This window comes from Mauremys mutica, chromosome 6 (assembly GCF_020497125.1).
Source record: "Mauremys mutica isolate MM-2020 ecotype Southern chromosome 6, ASM2049712v1, whole genome shotgun sequence".
NCBI lineage: Eukaryota > Metazoa > Chordata > Testudines > Geoemydidae > Mauremys > Mauremys mutica.
The window spans coordinates 42131518-42158758 of record NC_059077.1 but is presented as its reverse complement, the minus strand read 5'-3'; the positions used below and the strand labels follow the sequence as shown (position 1 = coordinate 42158758).

The 27241-nt window shown below is 42.5% G+C and overlaps 1 protein-coding gene across 1 annotated transcript in view; it reads right to left on the bottom strand.

The window, feature by feature from the left end:
* HOMER1 (homer scaffold protein 1) overlaps positions 1-10732 on the bottom strand; it is a 125222-nt gene extending 114490 nt beyond the window's left edge. The window contains exon 1 of the mRNA XM_045020757.1: positions 9333-10732. Coding sequence (XP_044876692.1) covers positions 9333-9337 — 5 coding nt within the window. The 5' untranslated portion in view covers positions 9338-10732. The remainder of the gene's footprint in view (positions 1-9332) is intronic.
* Positions 10733-27241: the final 16509 nt, after the last annotated feature.

Below are 27241 nucleotides of genomic sequence, written 5' to 3'. Positions count from 1 at the left end.
AATGGGTCATTTCCATAGCCAAGGAATACAAGAGGACCTACTTATACTTAGGTTTATGTTGTCAACAAGGTACTTGCAGAGAATCATGAAAAAAAGAGTACTTGTCCAAATAAGAGACCAACCCAGCCCTCCAGATGGTCACAGAAAACTCTCCTAGATTAAACCCTATGCCTCATGCCCAGAGAAGATGGGGAGAACAGGGCCAATGTTTGTGAGGACACAGCCTTGGCTCCTGCACCCAGAGCTAGCCAGGCACCATGGTGGGGTGCAGTACTTACTCTATGATGTAGTAAATTAAACTGTGCGTATTTGGCAGGTGGAAGAGGTTGAAGGGTAGAAAAGAAGCAGGAGAGGAACTGTGAATTTGAATCTCAATTTCTTTCAGAGCTGCTTAGCTACCAGACATCCTTTCAAGCCAGCCAAGCCCAAAGCTGCAAACTAGTTCACTTCATACTTGTCGGTGACAACCAGTATAAGATATAGGTAATCTAGGTTTACCCTGATTTTTCAAGTGAAAGCATCAGTCAGTTGCACTTGGAATGAGAGCAGCTGGATGCCTGAACACAGTCTTTCTGGATTGGTGTTATTGTTTTTGTAGTAGTAATGACTGCTGTCACCAGCATTATATTTGCCAACAGAACAAAGATATCCATCACAGTACACTTCGGTGTCATGCCAGCAGTGTGTGTTTGATTTCTAACCCCGTTATTTAATTCCTTGGAACTGCAATGTATTCCATGCTCCTCCTTCCCAGAAACCAGTAACTTGCAATATTACCACTACCATTGGTAATTTTGTCTGACTCCAAAACTGTGCAAAGTTAGAAGCGTTAGGATGCTGTCTGTAATTTTAGTCCTCGGACCCTATTCTAATGGTGTCTTACATGGTTCTCTCATGATCATTGCACTTAGTCATCCTTTTTCATTTAATCCTAAAAGAGACTATATTACAGACATTTGTAAGAAATCAACATTTGAGAGATTTTAAATCTTGTTAAAGTCAGGAAATTCAGATGAAAGGTCCCAAGAGCAGCCTTAATTCTACCCCCTTAAAGGCATATTTGCTTAGAAGTAAAGATCCTATTAATGGTGGCACATTATTTGAAAACCTTCAAAATTAAAGACTTTTACAGGACCATGCTTTCAAATTAAAAATCTGTCCACAAAGAGATAAATTCCTACCTACCACTATAGCCTTAACTCCAAGCTTCCCAATTTGTATAGTTGGTTTTTTTTTGGTGCTTGGCAGCTCTGTCAACACACCCTTCTGTTTGTGCCCTTCATGGAGGTAAAGATTGTGTCAGTATCATATCAGAGTTAAAGAGAAAAAAAATACTTATACCTTTACTCTACCACCAAGACAATTAACCCTCACACATAATGGATTGGAAACTAGAGCTAGGAGCCTGAAACCCAAGCTGCATCCTGAATAACAACAGCTTCAGTTTCAGTTTGTTGGTTTTGCAAGTTTATTCATTCCTTCAACAACATCTGAACCAGACATTTTTAATCTTTGAGAGAAAGGAAAAAAATATTTTTGAAAGAAATGCATAATGAAGCACGCACACTTGCTTTTGCAGTTCACTTCAAGTCTCATCCTAATTCTCCACTAGTTGCTGCTAATTCAAATCACATCTTTCATTATATGAAACACGAACTTTATAAACGAACATGATCAGATATTATTATTATTATTTAAATCTAAAGGACAACAGAAACTGTCCTGTCTACTTACATATTTCAAAACTCCTTTACATATACATAATTTGAGATACACTGGAAGCTGTAACTACAAGATTAATATTTGACCAAGGTGATCTGGACAGTTATTTTATACAGATATCTGTAATCCACTTTTACAAACACTAAATAAATACGTTTTTCTCCCTATGCATTACTGTACCACAGAGATAGATAAGCAACAATTCTGATTTAAAAAAGATTAGCCATAGGGTTCAACATTAAGTTGCAGTGCTGAATAGAGGTGACAAATAAGGGTAAAGCAGATAATTTTTGATGGACCAACTATTATAAGAAGGAATTTTTTTTAAATGTGTAACTTTCTGTGCTCGCCTTTATATTACTTGTTGTCTTGGCCCCTGAGGGTGTGCGTAAACTGCAAACACCCACAGATGGCATAAAAACAGCCATACTGGGTGAGACTACAGGTCCATCTAACGCAGTCTTCAGACAGTGGCTAATGCAAGGTGCTTCAGAGCGAATGAACAGAACAGGTAATCATCAAGTGATGCATCCTCTGTCACCCATTCCCAGCTTCTGGCAAATAGAGGCTAGGGACACCCAACCTGGGCTGCTGGGCCATTTAACTGCTATGTAGATGTTCCAGCTCAGGCTGGAGCCCAGGCTAGGACCCTGCAAAGTGGGAGGGTCCCAGAGCTCAGGCTACAGCCAGAGCCAGAACGTCTCCACAGCTATTTAACAGCCCCACAGCCTGAGTCAGCGGGCACTGGCCAGCCATAGGTTTTTAATTGCAGTGTAAACATTCCCTATGACTCTTGAGTTGTTCTTTTTAATAAATAAATAAAATTTAGCCAGTAGTGATGCATTCTGCTTCTAATACAAGTGACCAATATTGCACTAAGCAGTCATGCTGGTTTGTTTTCATCCTTTTTTAAGTGGATTGTATATTAAAGCTATTCATAAGAACCGGTGGTAATTCCATTATCATTTGCAAGCCATAAAAAGACACACTCAGCAGCCCGCTAATCTATTTTGAAATGACATGTTAACAACAAGATATGCAATGCAGTAGTGTCTGTAGTCTTAGCCACAGTTTCCATTTATTATGTATTTGAAAGACATCCCAAGAATAAAGCCACTTGCAAATAATCCTCTGGTATCCACCATGTTTGTCTTGAGACATTAAGGGTGAAATCCTGGGCAAACTGAAGTGACAGGGAGTTTTGCTATTGACTTTAGCAGAGCTAGGATTTCACCCTTAGGCACAGTTTTCATCCTGATCTAGCTATACTACTTTATCAAAAATAAAAAAAATAATTAATTGATGCGACCCCTAGTGCTACAGTTATACCAATATGAAACCAGATCCATGCTGGGGGGCAGGTCATACCAATTTCACAGTGTTTGTCTCTAAACTAACAGTTGATTAATACAAAAGTTTTTTTTTGGATGGGGGGGGTTTAATATGTCTAACAAACCCATAACATGCTCCAGTTTTATTAGGGAGAAGGATTGGGAGAGAAAGATGTCTTCAGCCCAATCTACTCCATGCCTATGAGCTGAAAGGCTGCAAAAACAGTTTTAATCTTCTCATGCCTGTTTCAAGGCCATAAAAAACACATGCTTTAAGTGTGTGGAGTTCCCGACCATATTACTTCCTCGGGTAGTAGTCTATGAACTATTTAGTATTAAGAACAAACACAAACTGGACTCTTTCTAGGCATTTATACCTCACTCATCTAGTACATACACTTTGGGGTATACCTCTGGGTACATCTGTAACAAGAGTTCTTCTTGTTACTACACTTCACCCCTGCCAGAGGAAAAGGTATAATTTTTTAAGTGTTAAAAAAGTATTTAAGTGGAAAAGAAGTGGCAATGAAAATCTCATTTTGTCCTGAAAGTGCCACAGTCTGTGGCTTTTGTATAAGGGAGTTTCAAGATCACGAATGCATTACCAAAAAGCTCTGCCCTCATACTTATAAGCAATATTTCCAACTTCTGTAGGAGACCACTACTGATGAGAAAAGATGGTTCCTGAGTTAGCCTGAATCCAGCACATTAGGTAGCTTGGAAAAAAAAAAAATCAGGATAAGAATCTTAAATTTGATGTGGTGTCCAACAGGGGAAATCATATCCTAGCTGGCTGTTTAGTATAAGGTCCAGTTTGTGGTGTGTGAAGGTTTCTAGTATTGTCAAATATTGTTTAATACTCAGTTAATGTAGTCTGCACGAAGAAATGTAAAGGGCAGACAATCTCTGAATTGCTTTAAAAAAAAGAAAAAAGGCGACAATGACATTTCTTTTCTCTGTTTTATAAATCGCTCATATGGATATTTAAGTTGTATAGCATGTATCTCTATGCTGTAAGCCCAACAAAATGGTTCAGCACAATTCAATGTAGATTTTACAACACCAATTGTAAGTTTCCTTTTAAGACTAGGGTCTGTTTGGGGGGGTTGGGGTGGGGGGAGAGGCAGAGGGATTGATTGAGACTTAGGCTACATCTACACTGGCAACTGAATGACAAAACTTTTGTCTTTCAAAGATGTTAAATCTCCCCCGGCCCAAAAAAATGAAAGTTTTGCCGCAACATGCACCAGTGTGAACAGCGCATTGTCCTGCCGACAAACAGCTGCTACACTGCACGACTTTTAGTTGCACAGCTGTAGCGACACAGCCATGTTGCTAAAAGCTGTGCAGTGTAGACATAGCCTAAGTGTAACAACTTGCCTGTTTAAGGGTTTTTCCTAAAGTGCATTAAGCTACTATGCACTAAGGCACTCTGAGTGAGCAGTAAGAGTGTTCACATGGGGAATTATTGCACACTAGCTACTCCATGCTAACTGCAGGGTCTCCCTCCTCTCTCCCCCACGAGGCTAAACCCTTGGTATACTATCTCAGAGACAGAGTCCCACACAATTAAAGAAAAATCCACTTTTAAAAGAAGATTTAAAGAGACCGTATATATATATTTGCTAAAAATTGGAGTGTTAGCTAGATGCCCGAGACTCAGAGACCACATGTAGATGAGTCAAAATTAGGGTAATCAATCAACTAGAAATATGCATTCTGCCAGGTGTCTAGAAAGAGCCCTGGCATGCACTACTTCAAGTACTCATGTGGAACTTCTGTTTCAGTTAAGCGAATAGTATCTGTGGAATAAGTACACACATACTACTTTCTACAACATTCCCCACTTGATGAGAAAGCCTTGCGCTATCCTGACTGTGCAACCTCCCAGCAATTTTTTCAAGTGCTAGTGCATGCAAAAACATACATGTGTTAATCTCTGCGGCTACACCCAAGGACTGGAGGCTGACAAGTGTCATAACTGTCATTAGAGAAAAAAAGAAAACAAAGATAGCAATTACTGTACTTTTTTGATCATTCAGCAAGGGTAAATAAAAGGCAAAATGGTTAACAATTTCTTTGTATTTTCAATAAATATTTGACAAAGTCCTGCAAAAAGGCTATTAAGGGAATTAATAATTTGCCGGGGGCCTGAAGGATGTTCACCAGCTCATTGCTGCTGTATAAATTTGTAGTCACTGCTACCTACCCAAGCCATATGAAAGAAAGGGTTGACAAACATCCAGAGTTGTCCTGGAGTCTCCAGGAATTAAAGATTCATTTTTAATTAAAGATTATGTCATGATGAAACCTTCAGTCCAGGAATACATCCAGCCAAAACTGGTAACCCTAATGAAAGAAGAAGATTACAGGGCAAAGGTAGTGTAATAAACCAGGATCTTATCCAGGAAAAGTACAAGTGTAGCTGAGATCAGTTTTCACTTTGCAAAGTTAACAGCTGTTGCCCAAGTTTTTCATAGCAGAACTGATATTTAAATATATTTTTCAATTATCTTTAAAAAGGGGGTGAACAACAAATTGGCAGACCTTCTAGATGACAAAGCTGTCTTCACTAAGTTAAAACAAAGAAGGTGAACAGGCAGCAAAATTGCAGGTGAAATTCTGTGTTAAACAATAAAAGGTAATACTCATGAGTAGTGTAAACTATTCCTTCTAATGGGAGTTGGATTGAAATGACCCTGTAGATGCTCAGGAAACTGACAGTGAGTGAATGACTGGAGATATAGAAATTTGTACACAAGGAGAGACCAAGAATATTGGAACTGTTTAGTGAGATGAATAAGAGTGGGGATGATGAAAAGGTACGTGAATGTTACAGACCAAACTAGATCAGGCATTTCTATTTACCGTCTCTTACATTACAAAAGCAAAGGGACATTCAATGACACTGAAATGCAACAAATTGAAGACTGAAAAAAGGAATACTTTACACAGTGCATAGTTAAGCTATTTGCCACAAGATGCTGAGGCTATGAATTCAAGAGCTTAGAAGGATAATATTTATAGTGTCAGTAAGAACATCCAGTTACATTAGATATGACTAAAACAGAAAGCTTCTCTTTTGAACAGTTTACTCCACAATTGTATATATGGGGTTTCTTGTGCCTACCTCTGAAGCATCTGGTACTAAGCGCTGAAATAGGTACACCACTGGTGTGGCCTGGTACCAATTTGTATGTTCATAGGTTGAGTGAGAGGTGTGTAGAAAAATAGCACCTATTAAGTATTAGATATGTTGATAAAATAGATGCAGTCCTGCCTAAATGTTTGAATTACCAACTGCCTCACTGCTTCTATCAGAGTAGCCATGCACTCTTGTAACTTGACTCTAAAGGATTAAACTTCAAGAGTTTACAGTCATTCACTTTGCATGCCACTTGAATTCATTTTGAATAGAAGCTTGAAGAAAAAGCCATGATCGAGATAACTTTAGAAATTGTGGTGTTACAGTTGCTATATCTTACATTAGAAAAAGCATCTACACAAATATCACAGAGTACCCTCTAACACAAAAAAGGACTTCAGTCCCACAAAGGGGACTGATACTTCAGGCTATGTGCCTTTCAACACTAGCAAAATTGCCCATTCTTAACGGTGGATTCAGCTGAATCTTCGCTAAACATGGTCTCCATGCATTCACTGTGAAACCTGTCAGGAACAGATAAGTGTAGATATGGCTATACAGCAATAGTCTTAGCAATGGTTAATATCAGCATTTCTGATCTGATTGTGCCCATTCCTTTACAAGGAAATCTGCAGAGAGAATAGTACAGCTTCTGAGTTAATACATTTCTCTACATTATCTAGCATGCACTTTCTCTGAAGAGAGTCATTCTTCAGATGAAGATCTGCTAGTGATTTGCTGCTGAAATTACTCAGTTAAGAGACCTACTCTCTGGGAAGCCATTTTTGTAGTCTCTCCTCCTCTCTATACTTCAAAAGCCCCTCACATTTTATATATTTGTAAGAAGTATTTATAGAAACTTCCACCTCCTCTACTAGAAGTAGTAATTTGCACTGGTTAATTAACAAAAAAATAACCAACACTTTAATTCTTTGCAATGGTGAAATATTCCATTTTTGCTGGCTAGCTTTTATTTTCAGAAATGATAAAGTTGTGAAGGGGTGAGGAACTCATTACTTTTTACTACAGAACAGTGAAAACATGGGTATTGGGCAGAACTTGTATGTATCTCTATCTCTCTAGGTAGAATTAAGTATGTTCATATTTTTCACCGCTCTGTGAAGGACAAAGTACATTTTCCATTCATATGTGGAGTAAGATCAACTAACCAAGTTCTTAGAAAAAACTATTAAGAGCAGACTTTAGTAGTATTTTGAAAGCCTTCCAAAAGCAACAATTCCTACATCTGAATTAAAACTGCACTAAGGTCTGTACAACATTTATATTCTATGAAGACCCCACAATCATTTAGCCACTTGTATCACAAGGAGTACCTACATTACTGCTTGATTGAATACATCTTCTATGTATGTAGCTTGCTGCAAATGAAAAGTGAGTTGGGTTGTTGTCTGGTGGGTGAGTGGAAAAGAAGAGAGAAAGCAAGAATATAATAGCTAGCCTATGAACAAGAGAGGTGCACCACTGGGATCTAAAAGATTATCAGTCTATTCATCCTATGCCATAGATAGATAGATAGATAGATTAGATTAGTCTACTCCAGAACTACATACCAGAACATATTCAGAACTACCTAAAGCCCCCTAACTAGCTGCTGAAAAAACTGGAGATTTAAAATGCCCATTTAACTGTCCTTGAGGAGAAATGCACTTTTCACTTCCCAGCACAAACCCCTATATGAACGAGACACTGAAGGACCATAACTTATCTTGATTCACATTTCTGTTTGAAATGCTGGCCTTACTATTGTATAAAGTTAGTATAATTACAAAACAGAGAAAAAATGATTTTTTGAGGTTTACTCTGTGCATTTGATAGCATTTTCTTTATAATCCACACTACTGTTTCCTGTGTATAGTGAATTAGTCAAATATCCCCAACTGATGTTCTGTGCAAAGAAAAAGGATAAAGATATCGAGAGAGATCATATGATTTTTCCATTATACTTGGTAGGGGCTGCCCAATCAAGTGTGCTGCTTGGGATGACTTCAAGACTTATTAAAATTCCAGTTGGCCATGGGAAAAGTTTTCTGGAATGGCTACGTCACTTCATAGCCTAAATGACTTAAAATTTACCCCACCTCTCTACTTTACAAGTTCTGATTTACACAGAATAATTAGTGTACAGTGGTTTTCCAATACAGAGAACATTCTATAAGAGCTGGGAAAACTACACATTAGATCTAATTTCTCTTCTGTAGGAAACCTGGAAGAGGAGCTAGAACAAATGTTTCCTTCCCTGGTACCTACTGCTAAGTCAATGTAACAAGCTATACTTTAAACTATGGTTCAACTCTGAAAGTGACTAAAAATGTCCCTGCAAATTTTCAAGTTTCTCCCAGTCTGGGATCTGAAAGTCAAGCTGGGTTATTTTCTTCTTCTGTGTCAGCACCAGAAAGAGAGAGTTCTGCAAATCAAGTTGTGATCAATGAACCCACACAACTCTGTCGTCTTCGGTGGATTTGCATAGGTTACTAAATGTAATTTATCAAATAATTCTGAGGATGCCCAAATAATAGAATACAAATCACTTTCTTAGCTGATCTGGCCCCGCAGAGCCAAGAAGAGTAAAACGGTTTGTCACAATGCAAGTAGGTATGACTAGAGTCACACAAGGAAATGATCAGTTCAGTAGAGAGATGCCATTTTCATTCACTTTTCAGAGTAAAAATTAAAAATGTAAACATGAAATAGATGGTATCCCAGTCTGGAAAGCGCAGAAACACCAATTTCATGTTTTTCTAGCTGCTATTTCAGGTCTTGATGCTGAAATATTCCCTAGTTCCCTTCTCAACTTGTTAGCAGAAACCTGTTATAGAAATAACAGTGTACTTTAGTACAACTCCTGGTGCCCTATGCAAGTCCATAGTGCTGAGAGACCAAAGACTATATGACATGGCCACGAAAGCATTCATTCTACTAAAGTTAAAATGAAATTTCTACGTACCAGACTTCCTGTACCAGAAAAGCTTATTGACAATAGAATTTAAAAGCTCATTTGTTCTGCATTTCATGTCGGACCTATGTATTTTGCTTCTAACTTGTGAACCACCTGGAAACCCAGTTCCTTTTTATGTTCCTCTTGACAAGTCCATTTCTTAGTATGAAATCCTTACCCCATGATGCCCAACGGAGACTTGCACCAAAGTTGCTCTATAGACGATTCCCAGAGGATTTTCCTCGCCTCTCCACCACGCTGTTGGTTCTCTACCCCTCTGGTCCGACGTTCCCTTGGCGATGCTGACACGAGTCTAGGTCACCACGTTTCCCGGCTGAATATCCCAGGCGTTTCAGAGAAATCCAAGTGGCCCCGCGCCTCTATTAGCAGGGCTTAAGCGCTGCCCTAGCGGGTCAGCGCCTCCCACAACGGGAGTCCATAGGCATGTGGGGCTGTAGCCAAAGAAATCACAATCCCCTTTGGAAGGAGAAGGAGCCGAGGCGTCCTAAGGAAGAAGCCCGAGAGGGGTTTCTCCCATATCCTCTCGCAGCACGGTCTTCGCCTGTATCTCCAACCCGCTGCCAGAGGAGATGGCCTCGGAGGTAGCAGCAGACAGCAAATCCCCTCCCCACAGCCAGCCAGCCTCTCCTTGCGCGGGGAGAAGGGGAGACGCTCGCCTCTCACGGGGGCGAGGGACCCTGCAGCAGCGTTTATCCCCCGGGTAAGCAAAGCCCCAGGGCAGCGCGAGCTCGGGGTATGTCAGGTGCAGCGCGGGATGCGGCCGGCGTTATGCGCAGCGCTGCCCGCCGCCTCTCCCTCTAACACCCCCGCCGGCGGCAGCAGCAGCAGCAGGATGGGGGGTATCGATTCATTTTCCCGAGCAGCAGGCGGAGGCGGAGCGAGCCGTTTCACCGGCGCTGGCATGAGGCTCCCAGAGAGCGGCGGCAGCAGCAGCTATGGGGGAGCACCGGTGGCACATCCCCCGCAGACAGAGGCCCCCCTACCGGCCGTGGAGACGCGGGGCGCCGCTCCCTCTTCCAGCGGGGACGGGTCCTTTCAGTCACGCCTCATCCTGCAGCGAGCGGGCGAGCATCTTCCTCCGGGCTCGGAGAGGCGGATCAATCACCGAGAGCGGCAGCGGGGGAGGGGAGCGGCAGCGCCCCCCACTCTCCTGTGCCGCAGGGCACGGTACGGACCAAGGGACGGAGCCGCGCGGGACTCCCGCTCCCTGGCCCCGCACACGGCGGCGGGATCCCAGTGTCGGGCTGCACCCGGCTGCTCCAGCGCCCCCGAGCCGCCGGCTCCCCGCGCCCCTGCCCCCTCCCTCACACCCGCCCCCGCTTCGCTCCTTCTCTGCCTCCCTCGCTCCCGGGAACAGGCGCTGCTTGCCCCGGCCCCCTCGTCTCTCTCCCACCCCTCGGGCGCCGGACGAGGCGCTTGTTCTGTCCGCGAGACCGCGGCGACTTAGCGGTCCCGGCTGTCCACCTGCCCCGCCTCCTCCCCGCGGCCGGGCACCCTACGGTCCCCAGCAGGCTGCGCCGCGCGCTCCCTCCCTGTGCTCTGCAGCCCCGTCGCTCCCCACAGCGGCACCTGCTCGCTCTGTCTCCATCCTCCGCTTGGGGACCTTTAAATAGGAGACGTCAGCGCGTTCCCCTACGCACCAACGTCACACACAGCTCCCGGCGCTGACGTCATCAGGGTGCGGGGGATGATGTCAAAGTGTTCCACGCCGCCGGAAGCGCTTCTATATTAGGGAATGGAATGGGAGAAGCAGAGGGAAATCTCGGCTGCCGCCCACTTCAATGAGTGATCTTCCCCAGAGTACTAGCTGTGCCTTGTCCTAGCGCATCCATCTCCCACCTCCTCTGCCCACCTCACTGATTCTCCACAGAACATCGGGTGTTCAGAAAATGGGAAGAAATCTGCAGTCTGCTGATTCTTGGCTCCAGCGTCCCAAACTGTACCATCAAAATAGTGAACAAGTCCAGCTGCCTCTTACCCTACCAGAAAATAAAAATCCAGACCCAGATGTATCTCAGAGAATAAACGCTACAAAAACTTGGAGTCTCTGAGACCTAGCCAATTTTTGGTTTCCCTCTCTACCACCTTAAATTCCATAGCCTGGATAGAGAACAGTTATAGCTGGATCTTTGCAATTTTTGGCCCAAAGCCCCAAAATGTATAATCTAAATATAAAATAAGTATATCTCTACTACATCACCGTAAAAAAATCCAGAACCTGATGCATTGCAGCCCAATCCAGTGCCTGCTTTCTGCCAATTTTAAATTCCAATTTGGGTTTTTTGGTGTTCAGCCTATCAAAATTTAACAGCTCCCAGTGCACCAAAAAAAAAATCCTGATCCTGTTGCAAACTGGCACACTAGCACCATAAAGATATGTATCCAGCCCTTAGATCCAACTACTTTTACAAATCCCAAACCTCCACATTCTACCAGGTAAATTCAGAAATTCAGCACCTTCTCCAGTTTTACTGCAAAAATCTAGATCCTCATGCACTCCTGCTTAGTAGCATTGCAAAGAGACAGCCAGCACCTAGAGTTTTCCAGATCCTACTATTTTTGGCCCACTCCTCCAACTGTATTGCCAAAATAGATAACACATGTTGCTGCTGCTACTAGACCGGAAATTGCCAGGCTCTGTCAGAGACTGGTGCTAGTTTAATGTAAAATCATTTATCTGGCACCTGATTCTTTGGAGGTCCAGCAAAGTTTTGTACCTAAATCTCTAAATTCTAATGCATAAATAGAGATCAAGGGCAGCTGATCCTTGCAAAGCTAGTACATTGAGGCAGTTACATCAAAGAGTCTCAATCTGTGGTCCGCTTTCCAGCTCATAATTAGACACCCAAGAATTCTTTAAATATTTCCCCCATATAAGCAATCTAGTTACCATAGGGACACTATGCAATCATGAATGGGAGGGGAGATATCCATGAAACACTCAAATTGTCTGCCTGTATGTAAAAGTCTGATTAGCCCTGAGTTACACCATTGGGGTACATAGGGCACTGCCTCACTGAGAAAAATGACCTCTCAGGTCCATTCCAACCCTGATATTCTATGAAATCAGGAGGGGAACAACTACATAGTGTCTTGAGAACCAGAGCTGTGAGCAGGTTCAGAGCAGAGAAAGACTGAGCCATCTCCAGACCACCATCACTTGGGACACTGGGAAGCTGTCTCATTTTCTGGATGCCTCAATTGAGAGCATGGGTCTGATTTACAGTCGTGCTCAGCACTCACAGCTGCAAGTGAAATCACTGAGAGATATGCTTTGACCAGATGAAGTGCTATATAATACTAAGTACTCTGAAAAATCAGGGTATGGGGGTCCCAGATTAGGCACCCAATATTAGTGGGTACTTTTGACCTTAATCTCCCTCTGTCTCAGTTCCCCACCTATAAAATGGGGATAATAATCTGTCATATCACAGGAGTGTTAGTGTTTCACAAACATTAATTTATATCCTGAGATACTGTAGTGGTAAGAGCCAGAGAAAAGCCCATGAGGAAATCAGTTAGTGTATTCTGAACAAGGTTTGAATACTGTGCAGTAAATAAAGCATGGGGCAAACACTGAACAATGAGGAGAAAACAAAATATTGAATAACTGCTCATTAAATGAACATTGTCTATTCTGTGCATTGAATGAGGCAGGGGTCCTGTGTGACAAATAATATATAATTAAGAACTGTATCATAATACATAATCACAAAGCAGCTGAATTAGGATTGCACAGGCAACCTTAATTCTGTTTTTTCCTAGTTTTTGAGTGCTTGATTTTTGCAACCATTGTAATGTTCTTTTAACTTGTTTTTGTGCAATATTTGTATGCAAGCCAGGATCTGAATGAGCTCTCCCCTTCATGTCCAATTGAAGAAATGGTCAATTATGAAAAACGGGGAGGTGGCCATTAATTTGAAAAATAAATCTTCAAAAGTAGTCTGTGCACAAGGTTTCAGTTAATTTAATGTAGGAAGTTTGAAGCAGACCTCCCAACAGTTCCAGGTTTTGCGGGACTGTCCTGGGTGAAACAGGTCCTGTCCCATAGAGCTGGCTGGGCTTGGCTCTCAACTCTGGGCATTGAGTCCTGGCTCCTGGCACATAGGGTTGCACCATCACTCAAGTCTAGCCCCTCCATAAATAGAGATGGAGGGGTGGACAGGCTATCTGTGAGTGAGTGGCCCAGGTAGGCAGCACCTGACAACCCCTCCGGCCTCCTGCTCCTTGCGGGCAGCACCCATCCTGCTTTAGCCACTTCAGATGTTGTGAAGTATGTCATTGTGGCTGCATTATTCTATTAAGAAAGTTCAGGACCAAACAAGGAACACCTCACATGACCAGATACTAAACACAATATTTACAAGTGGGAAGGAACACAAGCCAAAATAGGGAAAAAAACAGGTTAAAGAATGATTAGATGAGTTAGATCAGTGGTTCTCAGCCAGGGGTATGTGTACCCCTGGGGGTACATAGGTTTTCCACGGGTACTCAATTCATCTAGATCAGTGTTTCTCAACGTGGGGGTTGTGGGTGTGCGTGTGTATGTGTCACAGGACAGGTTTAGGAGGGGTCGCAAGTGCTGGGCCAGCATTATGGGGTGGCAAGCAGGGCAGTTGCCCAGGGCTGCCTGTCACAGGGGGCCTGTGGAGTTTAATTATATGCTTCAGTACCGGGTGGTGGGACTCAGGCCTCCGATAAAGGCTCACATGTGAAAAAACATGCTCAGTATTACACTGAAATGTAAGTACAATATTTATACTGCAATCGATTTATTTTATAATTACATGGTAAAAATGAGAACTTAAGCAATTCTTCAGTAATAGGGTGCTGTGACACTTTTGTATTTTTACGTCTGATTTTGTAAGCAAGTACTTTTTAAGTGAAGTGAAACTTGGGGTACAAGACAAATCAGATAACTGAAAGGTAATCTGCAAAGTTGAGAACCACTGAGCTATATGTATTCAAGTTGGCAGGGTCTGAAGAAATTCATCCTACGGTACTTAAGGAAGTAACTTAAGCAATCCATAACCATTACTGATTATTTTTGAGAACACATGGAGGAATGGCAAGGTCCCAGAGGAGAGAAAGGCAAACATAGTACTTATCTTTAAATACAGGAACAAAGAGGACCCGGGGAATTATAGACCAGTCAACCTAACTTCAACACCTGGAAAGATACTGGAACTAATTATTAAACAATCAATTTGTGAGCACCTAGAGAATAATAGCATTATAAGGAACATCTAACAAGGATGTTATGCCAAACCAGCCTAATTTCCTTCTTTGACAGGGTTACTAGCCTAGTGGATAAGGGAGAAGCAGTACACATGATATATCTTGATTTTAGAAAGACTTTTGACACAGTCCTTCATACAGGGGCCACTGATGCATCTACAGAATACCAGAGGTCTCGGTACTTCTGGAACAGCATGGGCCTGCCCCTACCTGTGTGACCGCACATGCATGACACCAGTGGGAACAAGGTGGCATGCTTTCCAAAATGGTGTCCTCCATGTGGCATGACCTTGCATGCACCATATATGTGAGGTCACACCAGTGGGAGCAAAGTAGCATGCTCTGATATCAAACAAAACCAAGTCCAGGACAAGACAGGGACAAACATTACCAAAAACAGATTGTCCAGCTTAAATTTGGATAAATGGTTTGCCTATTCCCACATGACATTCTCATAAGCAAACTAGGGAAATGTGGTCTAGATGAAATTACTGTAAGGTGGGTGCACAATTATTGAAAGACTGTCCTCAAAGACTAATTTACCAACAGTTCACTGTCAAACTAAATGGGTGTATGTAGTGGTATCACACAGGGGTCAGTCTTGGGTCCAGTACTATTCAATATTTTCATTAATGACTTGGATAATAGAGTGAAGAGTATGCTTATAAAATTTGCAGATGACAACTAGGTGGGAGAGATTGCAAGTACTTTGGAGGACAGGATTAGAATTCAAAACAACCTTGCCAAATTAGTTAATTGGACTGAAGTCAACAAGATTAAATTCTTCGTCTTAAGAGAGACGAAGTGCAAGGAACTTCATTTAGGAAGTGAAAAAAAATCAAATCAACAAAATGGCTAGGTGGTAGTACTGCTGAGAAGGTTCTGGAGGCTATAGTGGATCACAAATTGAATGAGTCAACAATGTGATACAGTTACAAAATAGGCTACTATTCTGAAGTATATTAATAGAAGTACTGTATATAAGACAGTAGGTAATTGTGCCACTCTACTTGACACTGATTAGGCCTCAGCTGAAGTGCTGTGCCCAATTCAGGGCAACACACTTCAGGAAAGATGTGGACAAACTGGAGAGAGTCCAGAGGAGAGCAACAAAAATGATAAAAGGTTTAGAAAACCTGAGCTGTGAGGAAAGGTTAAAAAAATTGGGCATATTTAGTTCAGAAAAGAAGCCTGAGGGGGGTCTTGATAATAGTCTTCTAATATGTTAAAGGCTGTTATAAAGAGGATGGTGATCCACTGTTTTCCATGTCCACTGAACATAGGACAAGAAGTAAGGGGCTTAATCTGCAGCAAGGGAGATTTAGGTTAACTATTAGGAAACACTTTCTAACTATAAGCATAGTTAGCACTGGAACAGGCTTCCAAGAGAAGATGTGGAATTGGAATTAATAATATAATATGGGAAACCACCAAACACTAATTGGATTTAATAAAGGAATTTGTGATTAAAAGACCAAATGGTATTTATACAATTGTTCTAAACATGCCTAAAGCGCCTTAAAAATAAGCAATTTACTACAGCCAAACAGTTATAAAACATTTATAAGCATTTGATCAAGATACTTACAAATGGGCTAAACCCATAGGTGCTTAGATCCACATTGGTTGGCTCCAACATGGACAGGCAGGTATTAGCAACAAACCCTTTAAGAGTTTACTTTTTATTCTCTTTAACAAACAAGTTATGTTATTGCCATTTACTGATTTCAGCTAAAAACCAATTGGAAACAACTCCCCCTTATTTCCCGTCTTAATTCATATAAGATTTACAATCTCCTTTCTTCCCAAGGCCTTTCCTCCCCTCCTTCTTGCTGTCCAACAGTTCTCCCATTGCACCTGGGTTCACATAGGCTTTAGTGCTGGTATGTGGCTTGGGGAAGGGCCATGTTGGCTCATTTTAGGATAGATTCTCTTTGTTTTATTTAAAAACATCTGCAGTCATCCCTATTGGTCAGAGCCTCCCCCCCCCCTTTTTTTTTTAAAACAAACTTCCCCTTATTATTAGTTATTCTTTGCACCAGACATCCTCCTTATTTTATTCCTTCTGGCCTTATGCCATATTATTTTCAAGGACTTCCTACTTACTTGTCAGGGCCTCTCTTTACAGCACATATTTCCTTAATTAAACTTAAATCAACTTTAATTTTATACTTACCCTACACCTGGGGTTCTCAAACTGGAGGTCGGGACCCCTCAGGGGGTCACGAGCTGTCAGCCCCCACCCCAGACCCCGCTTTGCATCCAGCATTTATAATGGTATTAAATATAATTTAAAAGTGTTTTTAATTTTAAGGGGAGTCGCACTCAGAGGCTTACTATGTGAAAGGGGTTGCCTGACAAAAGTTTGAGAATCCTACACCTGTCCTACACCATTATTGGAGGTTTTTACAGACAGGTTAGACCAGGAGTAGGTAACCTGCGGCACACGAGCTGATTTTCAGTGGCACTCACACTGCCCAGGTTCTGGCCACTGGTCTGGGGGGCTCTGCATTTTAATTTAATTTTAAATGAAGCTTCTTAAACATTTTAAAAACCTTATTTACTTTACATACAATAGTTTAGTTATATATTATAGACTTATAGAAAGAGACCTTTTAAAAATGTTAAAATGTATTACTGGCACGCAAAACCTTAAATGAGACTGAATAAATGAAGACTCGGCACACCACTTCTGAAAGGTTGCCAACCCCTGGGTTAGACAAACACCTATCAGGAATGGTTTAGATTTACTTGGAATGGCCTCAGTACCAGGGACTGAACAAGATTACTTCTTGACGTCCCTTCCAGCCCTATATTTTTATATTAAATTTCTTAAAGACCCCCTTTTAAAATTAACGTAAATCCTAAACAAATTAGCAGATTTGTCATTGCTCAAAGCACATATTCTGTACTCAAAGTGCTGTGATTTTGGGGAGGTTAACTGTATTTTATACATACTACAGACATTGAATCTCTGCTTTAAGTGCAAAAATAAACTTAACTGTAACTATTGAGCCACAGCTGGTATTTCCATAATGGTTCCAATAGGGGACAACCCTATTTTCTTGTCAGACAAAGAATTCGGGATTCAGTCTGTTCCTTGGATAAGGAACTTTTCAAAATATTTCCTGATTTGCTTTTCATCCAGCTCCAATTCATCCCTCAACATCTGCTGATATAATCCCTGAACCTCCATATTGATTTACAGTCTATACAAGACATGCTCTCAAGAGAGCAGTTAGCGGTCTGTGTGAGGTCTTAAAGACTAATCCTGTTGTGTAGGGAAAAAGCATGTTTATGAAGGAACTCTGCTTGAAACATCTTGCTTAGAACTTTCTGGCTGCTCCTTTTAGTTTGCAATATATATGGTGCAATTATGTATACTTTAAATTGTGGTAGGGTTTTTTTTTGGTAAACATTAAACTAATCCCATTTAAAATCCATGATCAAATCACAAGAGGGAAAAGTGATGATGTTTCCTCCAAACCAGATAGTATAATCCAAGTTTTACCTCAACTAATTCTTTTTTGGCCTCAACCAATAGTGATGAGAGGTAGACGGATTGCATGGTCACTTATCTTCTCCAATTGCTGGTTAGGCCCTGGTCCTGCACACAGTTACACACACTACTCATGTTAGTAAAGTTAAGCATGTGCATAAGTGTTCGTAGAGTTGGGGGGTCTTATACTATTCTCTCTCAAAATAACATTTTATTTCCTCATCTTCAAAAGCAGGCAAATAAAATTCTCATTCCTTCTTCTAATTTTTCTAAATCATTGACTCTTTGACGTCCTAAACAGAAGGATAATAATTGAACATCTGGGATATGGTCTAGCTAGCCAATCCCAGGTGGTTCAAGAAAATGACCTGTGATAACAGTTGTCAAGGTTTTTCAAACATGCATAGGAAAAAAAACCCAAACAAACCAACCCATATTCTTCCTCACCTGCATCTCACAGGAAGGTTACTTAATTGTATGCTAGGATACTATTATTTTCCACATTTGCATTTTTAATCCAAAAGTAATTCAAATATTTGATAACTGATTACATTCTATACAGGGAAGAGATAAAATGCATATTTTCATTATTTTATAGTATACATTTGTAAGTCACCTCTCGCTAAAGCTTTTGAGCTCCCTTTACATAAATGACTGATCTAATATAACATTTTCCATAACATAAAGGAACATACACCCAGTGTCTTCCCCAGCAATCAATTCCCTGCAAGGACAATAAGGTCATAGCTCATAAAAATAACATCTACATATGTGAAAGGGCAGGAATAACAGAGTAAACAGGTTAGTCTTGCCACAAGAAGTGACCCAGTATGGGGAAAATTGACACTGAGGGAACAGGATTTATTATTTAATAAATACTGGGCACAGTGTTCTTGCCAGCTCAACAGCCAGCAGCGCCCACTCCCCTCAGTTTACTTAACCTTATTGTGTCATGAATAACAAAGCACCATGCTGAGCAGTCCCATCCACATCTCAGAAGCGCACTTTCACAATCTGTATCTACATTCCTGCAAGATTGAGACCTTAATAGGTTGGAAGTGAAGGAGAGTACAGAGATCTTACTAGGTTCTGCTCAATAATGAGAAAATAAAAAAAGTACTTGAAAATACTTGCACTGAAATGTTTAAAAAAAAATTAAAAACCACATAAGAAAGTTCACAGAATACATCTGTGAATTTACAAATTACAAATAAATGCATTGTGAAGGTAATCTGAAAGGGTCTTTATCTGGCCAGATAAATGCAAGCCTCTCAGGTCTCTCCTCCAATATTGATAGCATCGCTGATAAGGACAACATATTCCTTACACTCTTATGTCTTAGTGTACAAGCGAAAACAAAACTATGAGGACCTGATCCCTGTCTTGTTGTGCAGGTGAATAACTGTACTTAAACTATAATGGCAATGCAATTGGGGTATGCCATGAAAGAGGTTTATATGGTGCTCTCATATGTGCTGCTCATTTGCTCCTAGAATGGCAACAGGAGTTGACTCACGCAGGGAGTCAGACCAGGATGTTCCGGCACAGTTGAGAAACGGCAGTGCTGGAGAGGATGTATGCCTAGGGAGGGCTGGCTCCTTAGCTACTGGTGTAAGAAGTCTGGGATGGGGATTCTTTTCCCCTGGAATACAATAGAAAGAAAGGGAAGTAGGTTCAAACATTTCTAACAGACAAAAAAAATAGTTTAAACTTGAAAATAGAGGGAAGACAAGGTAACAGCACCTTGCAAATAACAGGCAGCTTATGGGAGAATATTGTTACAAATTGTAACTAGAGAGTTGATTTAGTGAAAGGCATCAACTGCAGAGAATGGGGCCAGTTAAGGAAAGAAGAGGAGATGCAACTATCCCAGCTGGTCCATATAAGAGAGCAGTAGGATGTGTGTTGAACTGGTTAGGAATACAGACACTTCTCCCTTCTGTTTGCCAGCATACATCTGCTTTTGTCTTTGAACTTTCCATTAAGCTGGCCAGGTTACAGTGTAGGTGTAAGTAAGGGAATGGTCCCGCTACAGTGGGGAACTTTCCTAGCTTCTGTATTACCCTGGTAGAATAGGACAGTGAAAGAATCTGAGTCCTCACTCCAAACTCAGATGCCTGCCTGACCTTGAGAACTCCTCTTCTATTCTCCAATGCAGTAGTCCTCGTAACCCCAATAAGGCTATGTCTAGGATTCCTCGGAGGCTTAACCCCCAATCTTGTTGTGGTCACTTAGGCCAGAGCCTAGGGTGTCACCATTCTGGGGTACTCTCCCCACACCAGCCACTTTCCTGACCCACTGATCACTACATTAAGTTTAAACCAAATACAATTTATTAAACAGCAACTGTAAGAAAAGTAAGGGGAAAATTGAAAAGATCACAAGAACAAAGGACCCTTCCCTATGGGGAGGGGGAACACCATAAACAGTAGTCTCTGCAACTTGAAAAGTTCAGTCTATTCCTCACATGTCCCAGGCCTCCCTCCCAGGACCTGGATTCACTGCAATGATACCGTGGGTCAGCCACCTGCTCTGATGGCAGCTACATGCCCTCAGGCCATAGGTGACAGGACCTTCTTCCTAAGCATCAGCCCTCTCATCGGGTTCACCCTCCCCTCCCCCAGTCCAACTTTCAAGGTCCTCTTGCATGGTAATATCTCCCTCTACTGGGCTCTCACTGCCCAGTGTCCCCACCTCGCTTTCCTCAATGGTTCATCATTCTCAGCTTCAGTGTACTCATAGCATGGCAGGCATCCACTATCCCAACTCTGGCCCTGCAGCTCATCTCTAGGGTACTGTCAGTGTGGCAGGTCTTCACTGCTCCTGGCTCCAGCCCAGCCCTGCCTCCTCTGGCTCAGTGTTACTGCTGCTTTGCCTGCAGCCTGACTCTACCTTCTGGGCTGTTCCTTTGGCCCCTCTGGTTCTGGCTGCTGCTCTGCCTTCAGCACAGCCCTGCCTTCTCTGTCCCTGGGCTGCAGTTCTCTCCCCCACCCAGCTCGGTTTGCTGCTCAGGAAGAATGGGCCACTGGGCTTTTGATTCCCTTCTTGGCCTACCTTCCATGTCAATCAGGCTGACTTGGAGCATTGTCCTCTCAGTATTGCCCATCCCAAATATTCAAAAAATCATGAGTCAGGCTCACCACAAATCATGAGATTCTGTAACAACAGATTTGGTGTTCTTTTTATTTGCTTTCTGCTTTTTCAGCCTTTAGGGTGTGCACTGGGGTCAAATTTTGAAGCTTTCTTCACAGCCACAAGGGCTAGAAACTTACTTTTTCTTTAAGAATGAAGGCTGAAATCATCACATATCCACTTGACTCCAGGAGCTGGGGCGTTAAGGAAAATTATCACAAGACTCGTGACAAAATCATGAGTTGGTAACATTGCCATCACCCACTTGGCCCTGGGAAGTGTCAGTTTCAGGATCCCAACTTCTCTGTGGCCCTTCCCCTTTCTCCTAGTAGTGGAAGAGGGACAACCAAAAATATATATCACCAAGTTTAAGTAAGGGGCCAACAGCCCCCTTACATAGATGCAAGGCCTCCCCACTTTCTCTACTTCCTAAATGTAGATATCTGGCTCACTTACTAACTGCTGAGATAATATTTTGTATAACTATTATACTCCCCTTTTTCCTGCATCTCAGTTTGCCTCTATCACAAAGGCAGTATTCCCTCACCATGGATTCCTTACTGCAAACAGTCCTCACAAACTCCTGCAGGGTTCAACACCACATGCTTTACTGACAATATGCTATACAGATGCTTGTTCCCTACAACATAAGGCTTTTACCTTCTCCCCCCCACACAAGGAGAAAGAGAATTAGAGATTACAATGAGATCCTGGACTTCTCTAGCCCCTCCTTCCAGATTTCTTCCTCCTCTCCTATTTCTTCCTCTCTCTTTGAACTGTCCCCAGCTGACAAGCTGAATCACCTTGTTAGTTGTTTACTCATCCAGTCCTTAACCAATTATCTCCTCAATTTGGCCCACATGGGGAAGCTTGCAAAAAGTGTAGAGAGTCAGCCTGAGGTTACTCACACTCTGTCACAGTCTCTGTGCTGAAGCACAAGCCAGGGTTTGGCGTTTTCAAGACTTCAGAACATATAACATGGAGTTAAAACTCAGAGCTATAGTATTCAAAACTCTGAATATAGGTGTTAATAACAGCTGTCAATCAGCTTCAAATAGAGCATACTATGCAATTTCTTAGTGAACAAACATTTAACACATACACAAATATTTGCAAACAGTATTTGGAATACTTCTGAATAACCTCTTAAACAAGACTATTTGGCAGTAAAGTTATTGGGGTTCTTTGTACTGTACAGACTTCCCCACTTGTTGCAGTTACATATACTTCTGTGCAAGGTTTCAAAAGACCATATATAATTTTATATTTTGGTACACACAGACATTTTCACAGAAAGCATTTCTCAGTCCCTATAACATGGCCTCAAAATGTACGTGTGTGTGTGTGTGTGTCAGTCACCTGGATTCTTCAGAGCCTAAGGAGAATAGAAGCCTCTAAGGTCCCATCCAAATACTTCAGAATATCTTCAGCAAAACAGTCCTAAGAGCCTAGCAGCCAGCAGCTAATTCCAATGCCCGAACTAATAGTTGACTGTCTCCATTTTCTAGCAAAGCAGAGACTCTGTACCCAAAATGGTACAGGTATTGAGATGCAGCCTTCATAACAGACAGATCTCTTAGCTATGCATTGATCAGCCATTGATTCTCTAAGGCTCTCTCCTACTCCGTATTTATAACCTTTCCCACTTAACCTCTGACTCAGTTATCAGAGGTTGAATGTGTGGACCTGACAGACTGCTTGCCTTTAAATGAAAAATTTCTGTACAGCTTTAAAAAGAGCTATTGAGCATATCTAGTAACTATCACATATCTTTCTCCTCTAGATGTCTCTGGGCCTAAGTTGCCATGACCTGATCTCTGCACATATGCATGGACGTAGATGATTCAACTAAAACCCATGTCTCCTCCCCCCTGCTTCTCTCCATTTCTTCGGACTTATAAAATAATAATTCTGAAGTATAAGTATGTGAGTTACACAAGCATGGGGAATGACATCTTTGCTTTAAAAAAAATTGTAAGGAGGCAGAGATCTGAGGTGGAAAATGTAAGCTTTACTAGGGAGACTGGTTGATTAGTGACACTGGGGGGTATGGAGACAATGGAACTTTCAGATGATAGGACAGACTAATAAGCAGGCAGAAGACGACAGCTGGACCAGTTGCTGGTAGGTGGGAAAGAAGATGTGCCTGTGAGAATGGGTGTGGCAGGGCCAGCGGACAAACAGGGATGGCTGGGCTGGAGAGGGAAGGGATATCACAGGCTTCCCAGTTCTTCTGTTAGCTCTATGATAGCCATGACGTTTGAAGTTATTAATTAACCTTCTTTCAATTTCTGCATGTGGGATGCAGACTCAGGCTGGTCATGCCAGCCATTCCCAGGCAACTGAATGAAGTCTTGTAATGGTTCCTGCAGTACAGCCTGAAAAATCACCAAAGGAAAGGTGATTCATTATTAGCAGAATAAAATCAAACTGAATAGAGGTCTCTTTTTGATGGTATGGTCTTAATGTAGTAGCAAAAACAGGGATATTCCATATTAATGTGCACATCTGTATAACATTGTGTAATGGTCCTTTAAAGGTTGAAGGGATGGAATATTGAAATCAGAAGGTTCTATGGCAGTTGGGAGTGACAGTAGGCCTTTGGCAGATGGATTTATACTGTCAATTCTTAGTACTGTTAGTATATGGGGTTCCTGAGACCCTGCCCTTGAGGCAAGGGATTAATTGGGAAAATATCAGGCTATCCCCCTGAGGCAATTTTGCCATGAGGAAGAGAAAGGTTTTGAGTTGAGAAAAATATCAGAGGGCTCTGACAGGAAACTGTAAGGCTCCCTGCTTGTTCTGCATAGGAAAGAATATAGCAGAAAAGAGTCCGAATAAAGAGTATACAGATTTTCCAAGCAACGGAAAAAAAGGCTGCTAAGAGTCAAGGACTAAGTCAGAGGTCACAGGCAAACTCTTCCCATTAAAACAAACAAACTTGTAAATATATAGGGCCAGATTCACTTCCCCGTATCCCAACAGCAGGGCTAGGAAATATTACAGTCCCTGAACTTGTGGGAAACATGGTAAGGGGGACAGAGCAAGCTGGTGGCCATTCAGGTTTAAACTTTGTTAATTGCAATGCTCATGAAAGCAGGCTTTTTCCCCATGTATCACTTTCAGAAGATGTTGGTGATAGTTCCATTGATAGATCAATTGTTGCTGGTTCTGCAGTCATTCTTCCTTTTGCTAGGAGTCGTGGGGATATTCTTTATGGCCTGAAGAGATGTTGCAAAGAAGAGAGGTCTACTAAAGCAAATCTTAGTAAAAAGACATTAAGCCTTTGGTTATCATGTTTGATTCTTCTGGGTCCATCCAGAGTGGGCAAACTGACTCGCAAGGGAGAACTTTTGGACAATCGTGTGCAAGTTTTGGAAGGTAACTAAAAACTATAAAGCTTAATATTTTTCATGAATGTCATGTTCTGGGTACAATCCAAAGCAGTGAGGGGTTGTGTCACTGCCTACCATCTAACCCTGGGTGCCTCACAATGTTTTGCTGTTGTAGCTCCCACCCTGTGCCACCCACAACCAACATACAAGTTGCACTCTGTCCAGGGTCAGCTCCAGGGTTTTTGCCACCCCAAGCAGCAAAAAGAAAAAGCCGTGATCATGATCTGCAGCTCTACTGCTGCCCTTCAGTCTTCAGCAGCAATTCAGCAGCTGGTCCTTCGCTCCGAGAGGGAGTGAAGGACCCACCGCCGAAGACCTGGATGTGCCGCCCCAAGCAGCTGCTTGCTGGGCTGGTGCCTAGAACCGGCCCTGACCCTGTCTGTGTGCTAGACAGCCTTGGTTCACAAACACTGATCCCAGTGGCCTGTCTACAGCCTCATGTCCCACTCTGGCTTCCACCAGCCTTAGTTACTACTTGCAAAGCGACTCCAACGCGTGCCCAGATTTTCTCAAAACCATATGCCCTGCAACATCCAGCCCTCTCCTGGACAGTTCAGAGAAACATAGTGTGTGTGTTTATGTCCATTCTGAGTATATCTACACTGCATGTGGGAGCATGCCTCCTAACCTAGGTCCACAGATTTGAGCTAGTGGGGCTTGCGCTAGCTATTTTTATCATGCTATATAGTCAGTGCTTTGACATTGCAACACAAGCTGGTGCTCAGGCTCTGACACAAAGCCTCAGAGCCTTGCTGCAACATCTCCGCAGCTATTTTTAGTATGCTAGCGTGAAGCTGTGACCTGGGCTGGGAGGCTTACTCCCAGATGCAGTGCATACATATGCTCTGTGTCCAAGCCAAACACATGTGCCAACTTTCCAAAGTGCTGGGGGTGCTCGACCCCTGGCTATATCCCATACCCAAGGCCATGCCCCCACTCCACCCCTTCCCCCAGTTCTGCTCCCTCCCCCAAGCACACCCCATCCTCGCTCCTCCCCCATCCCCCCCCCCGAAACTCCTGTACACCAGGAAACAGCTGATCACAGCAGGTGGGAGGGAGAGGGAAGGAGGGAGAGGTACTGATCCATGCAAGAGGAATGGGAGTGGGGTGGTGGGGAGTACAGCACCCACTATTTTTTCCCCTGTGGGTGCTCCAGCTTCAGAGCACCCATGGAGTTGATGCCTATGTGTGATGGCTCTCAGGGTGAGAGCCATGCTCAAGCAGTAAGGAGCATACTTTTTTTTTTTTTAAACCTCTGGAAGTCACCAGTTCAATTCCCACCATTGGCCAAGAATGGGCGTAACAGTCTGTATCTCTATGTTCATCCCTTTTACAAGACTATATTAAATTTTGTACAAAGTGTAATGTAGCATTTGAAAACTCATGATTTGCTGATAATTATTGTCCTGTAAATTTGAGTGGTAACATTGTATGTAAAGATATAAGATTTCACTGTGATTATAACTGAGACATGTTCCAACATGTTCTGGAGGGCAATCACAAACAAGTTTCCCAGAGATGAAAGGCTAGCCCATACCTCAGCTAGGTGTCAACAGGATCAAAGGGACCATCACCTGATCAAGGGGTCACTCTTTAGCAGGAGAGAGGGTGTGGGCAAAAGATTTACATTTTGACAAAGAAGCAGCTTACGGTTCCTGGCCATACTGACTTTGTCTCCTGAACATGCTGGAGATGATTCTTGTGCAAGAGAAAGGGCTATAAGAGAAAAGGGCAGGTGCCCCAAGTCATCTCTCCCTTGCTCTCTACCCATGGCAGCATCAACCCCTGAAGAACAACGGAAGCAGCACTGGACAGAGGGAAGGGGAAGAGATCCTGATTGAAAGAGGTTCAGCCAGTAAGATTGCTGGAACACTAGTGAGAGACACCTTTGCTTTGTCTCTCACATGCATCTGATGAAGTGGGTATTCACCCATGAAAGCTCATGCTCCAATATGTCTGTTAGTCTATAAGGTGCCACAGGACTCTTTGCTGCTTTTACAGATCCAGACTAACATGGCTACCCCTCTGATACTTGAGATCTTTCCTTTGTCTTCACTTAACTTAAGTTGCACTTCATCTTTTACTACTTTGTAACCAATTCTGACACATGCATCATTACTTGTAGTCACTTAAACTATCTTTTTGTAGTTAATACATTGGTTTTGCTGTTTTATCTAAAACAGTGTGTTTGGATTGAAGGGTTTGGGAAAACTCCATTTGGGATAATGATATCCACAAACCCTAATATATGATGGACTTTATCTGAGCTTGTATTGTTCAGGAGGGTACTGGGCAGTACAAAATTCACATTGCTGGGGAGAAAGACTGGGACTGGGAGTTTGCTGGTGTTGGCCTGCAATGCAATTCATGAGTGGCAGGCACTCATCCCATATAGCTGGAACTGTGCAAGACCAGGCTAGGAGTGGTTGCTTTCACAGCAAAGCAGGGTAAATAGCACCCCAGGTTGGAAAAATTGAGAGGACACGCTGTCCATCAGTCCAGATTGTACCCTGGCTAATGTCACAATTGGCTGTCATACTTGGAGTTATCCAGCATAGGCATTTTTGAATGCTGAGAACGTATGCCTCACACAGGAAGGGACTGGGTCCCAAAAGGAGAGTGCAAAAGGCAGAACTGGTAGCATACTTGCATTTTTTGCTGCTGCAGCCAGTCCTGGCTGTATCCATTTCCAAAAGCCAATGAGAGGCTATGTTTTGGGGAGTGATGACAGACTTCTCTATTCATGGAAGTTTGCTCCTGCTGAAAGGCTATGCCATCACCAATTCATCATGGAGGACTGCT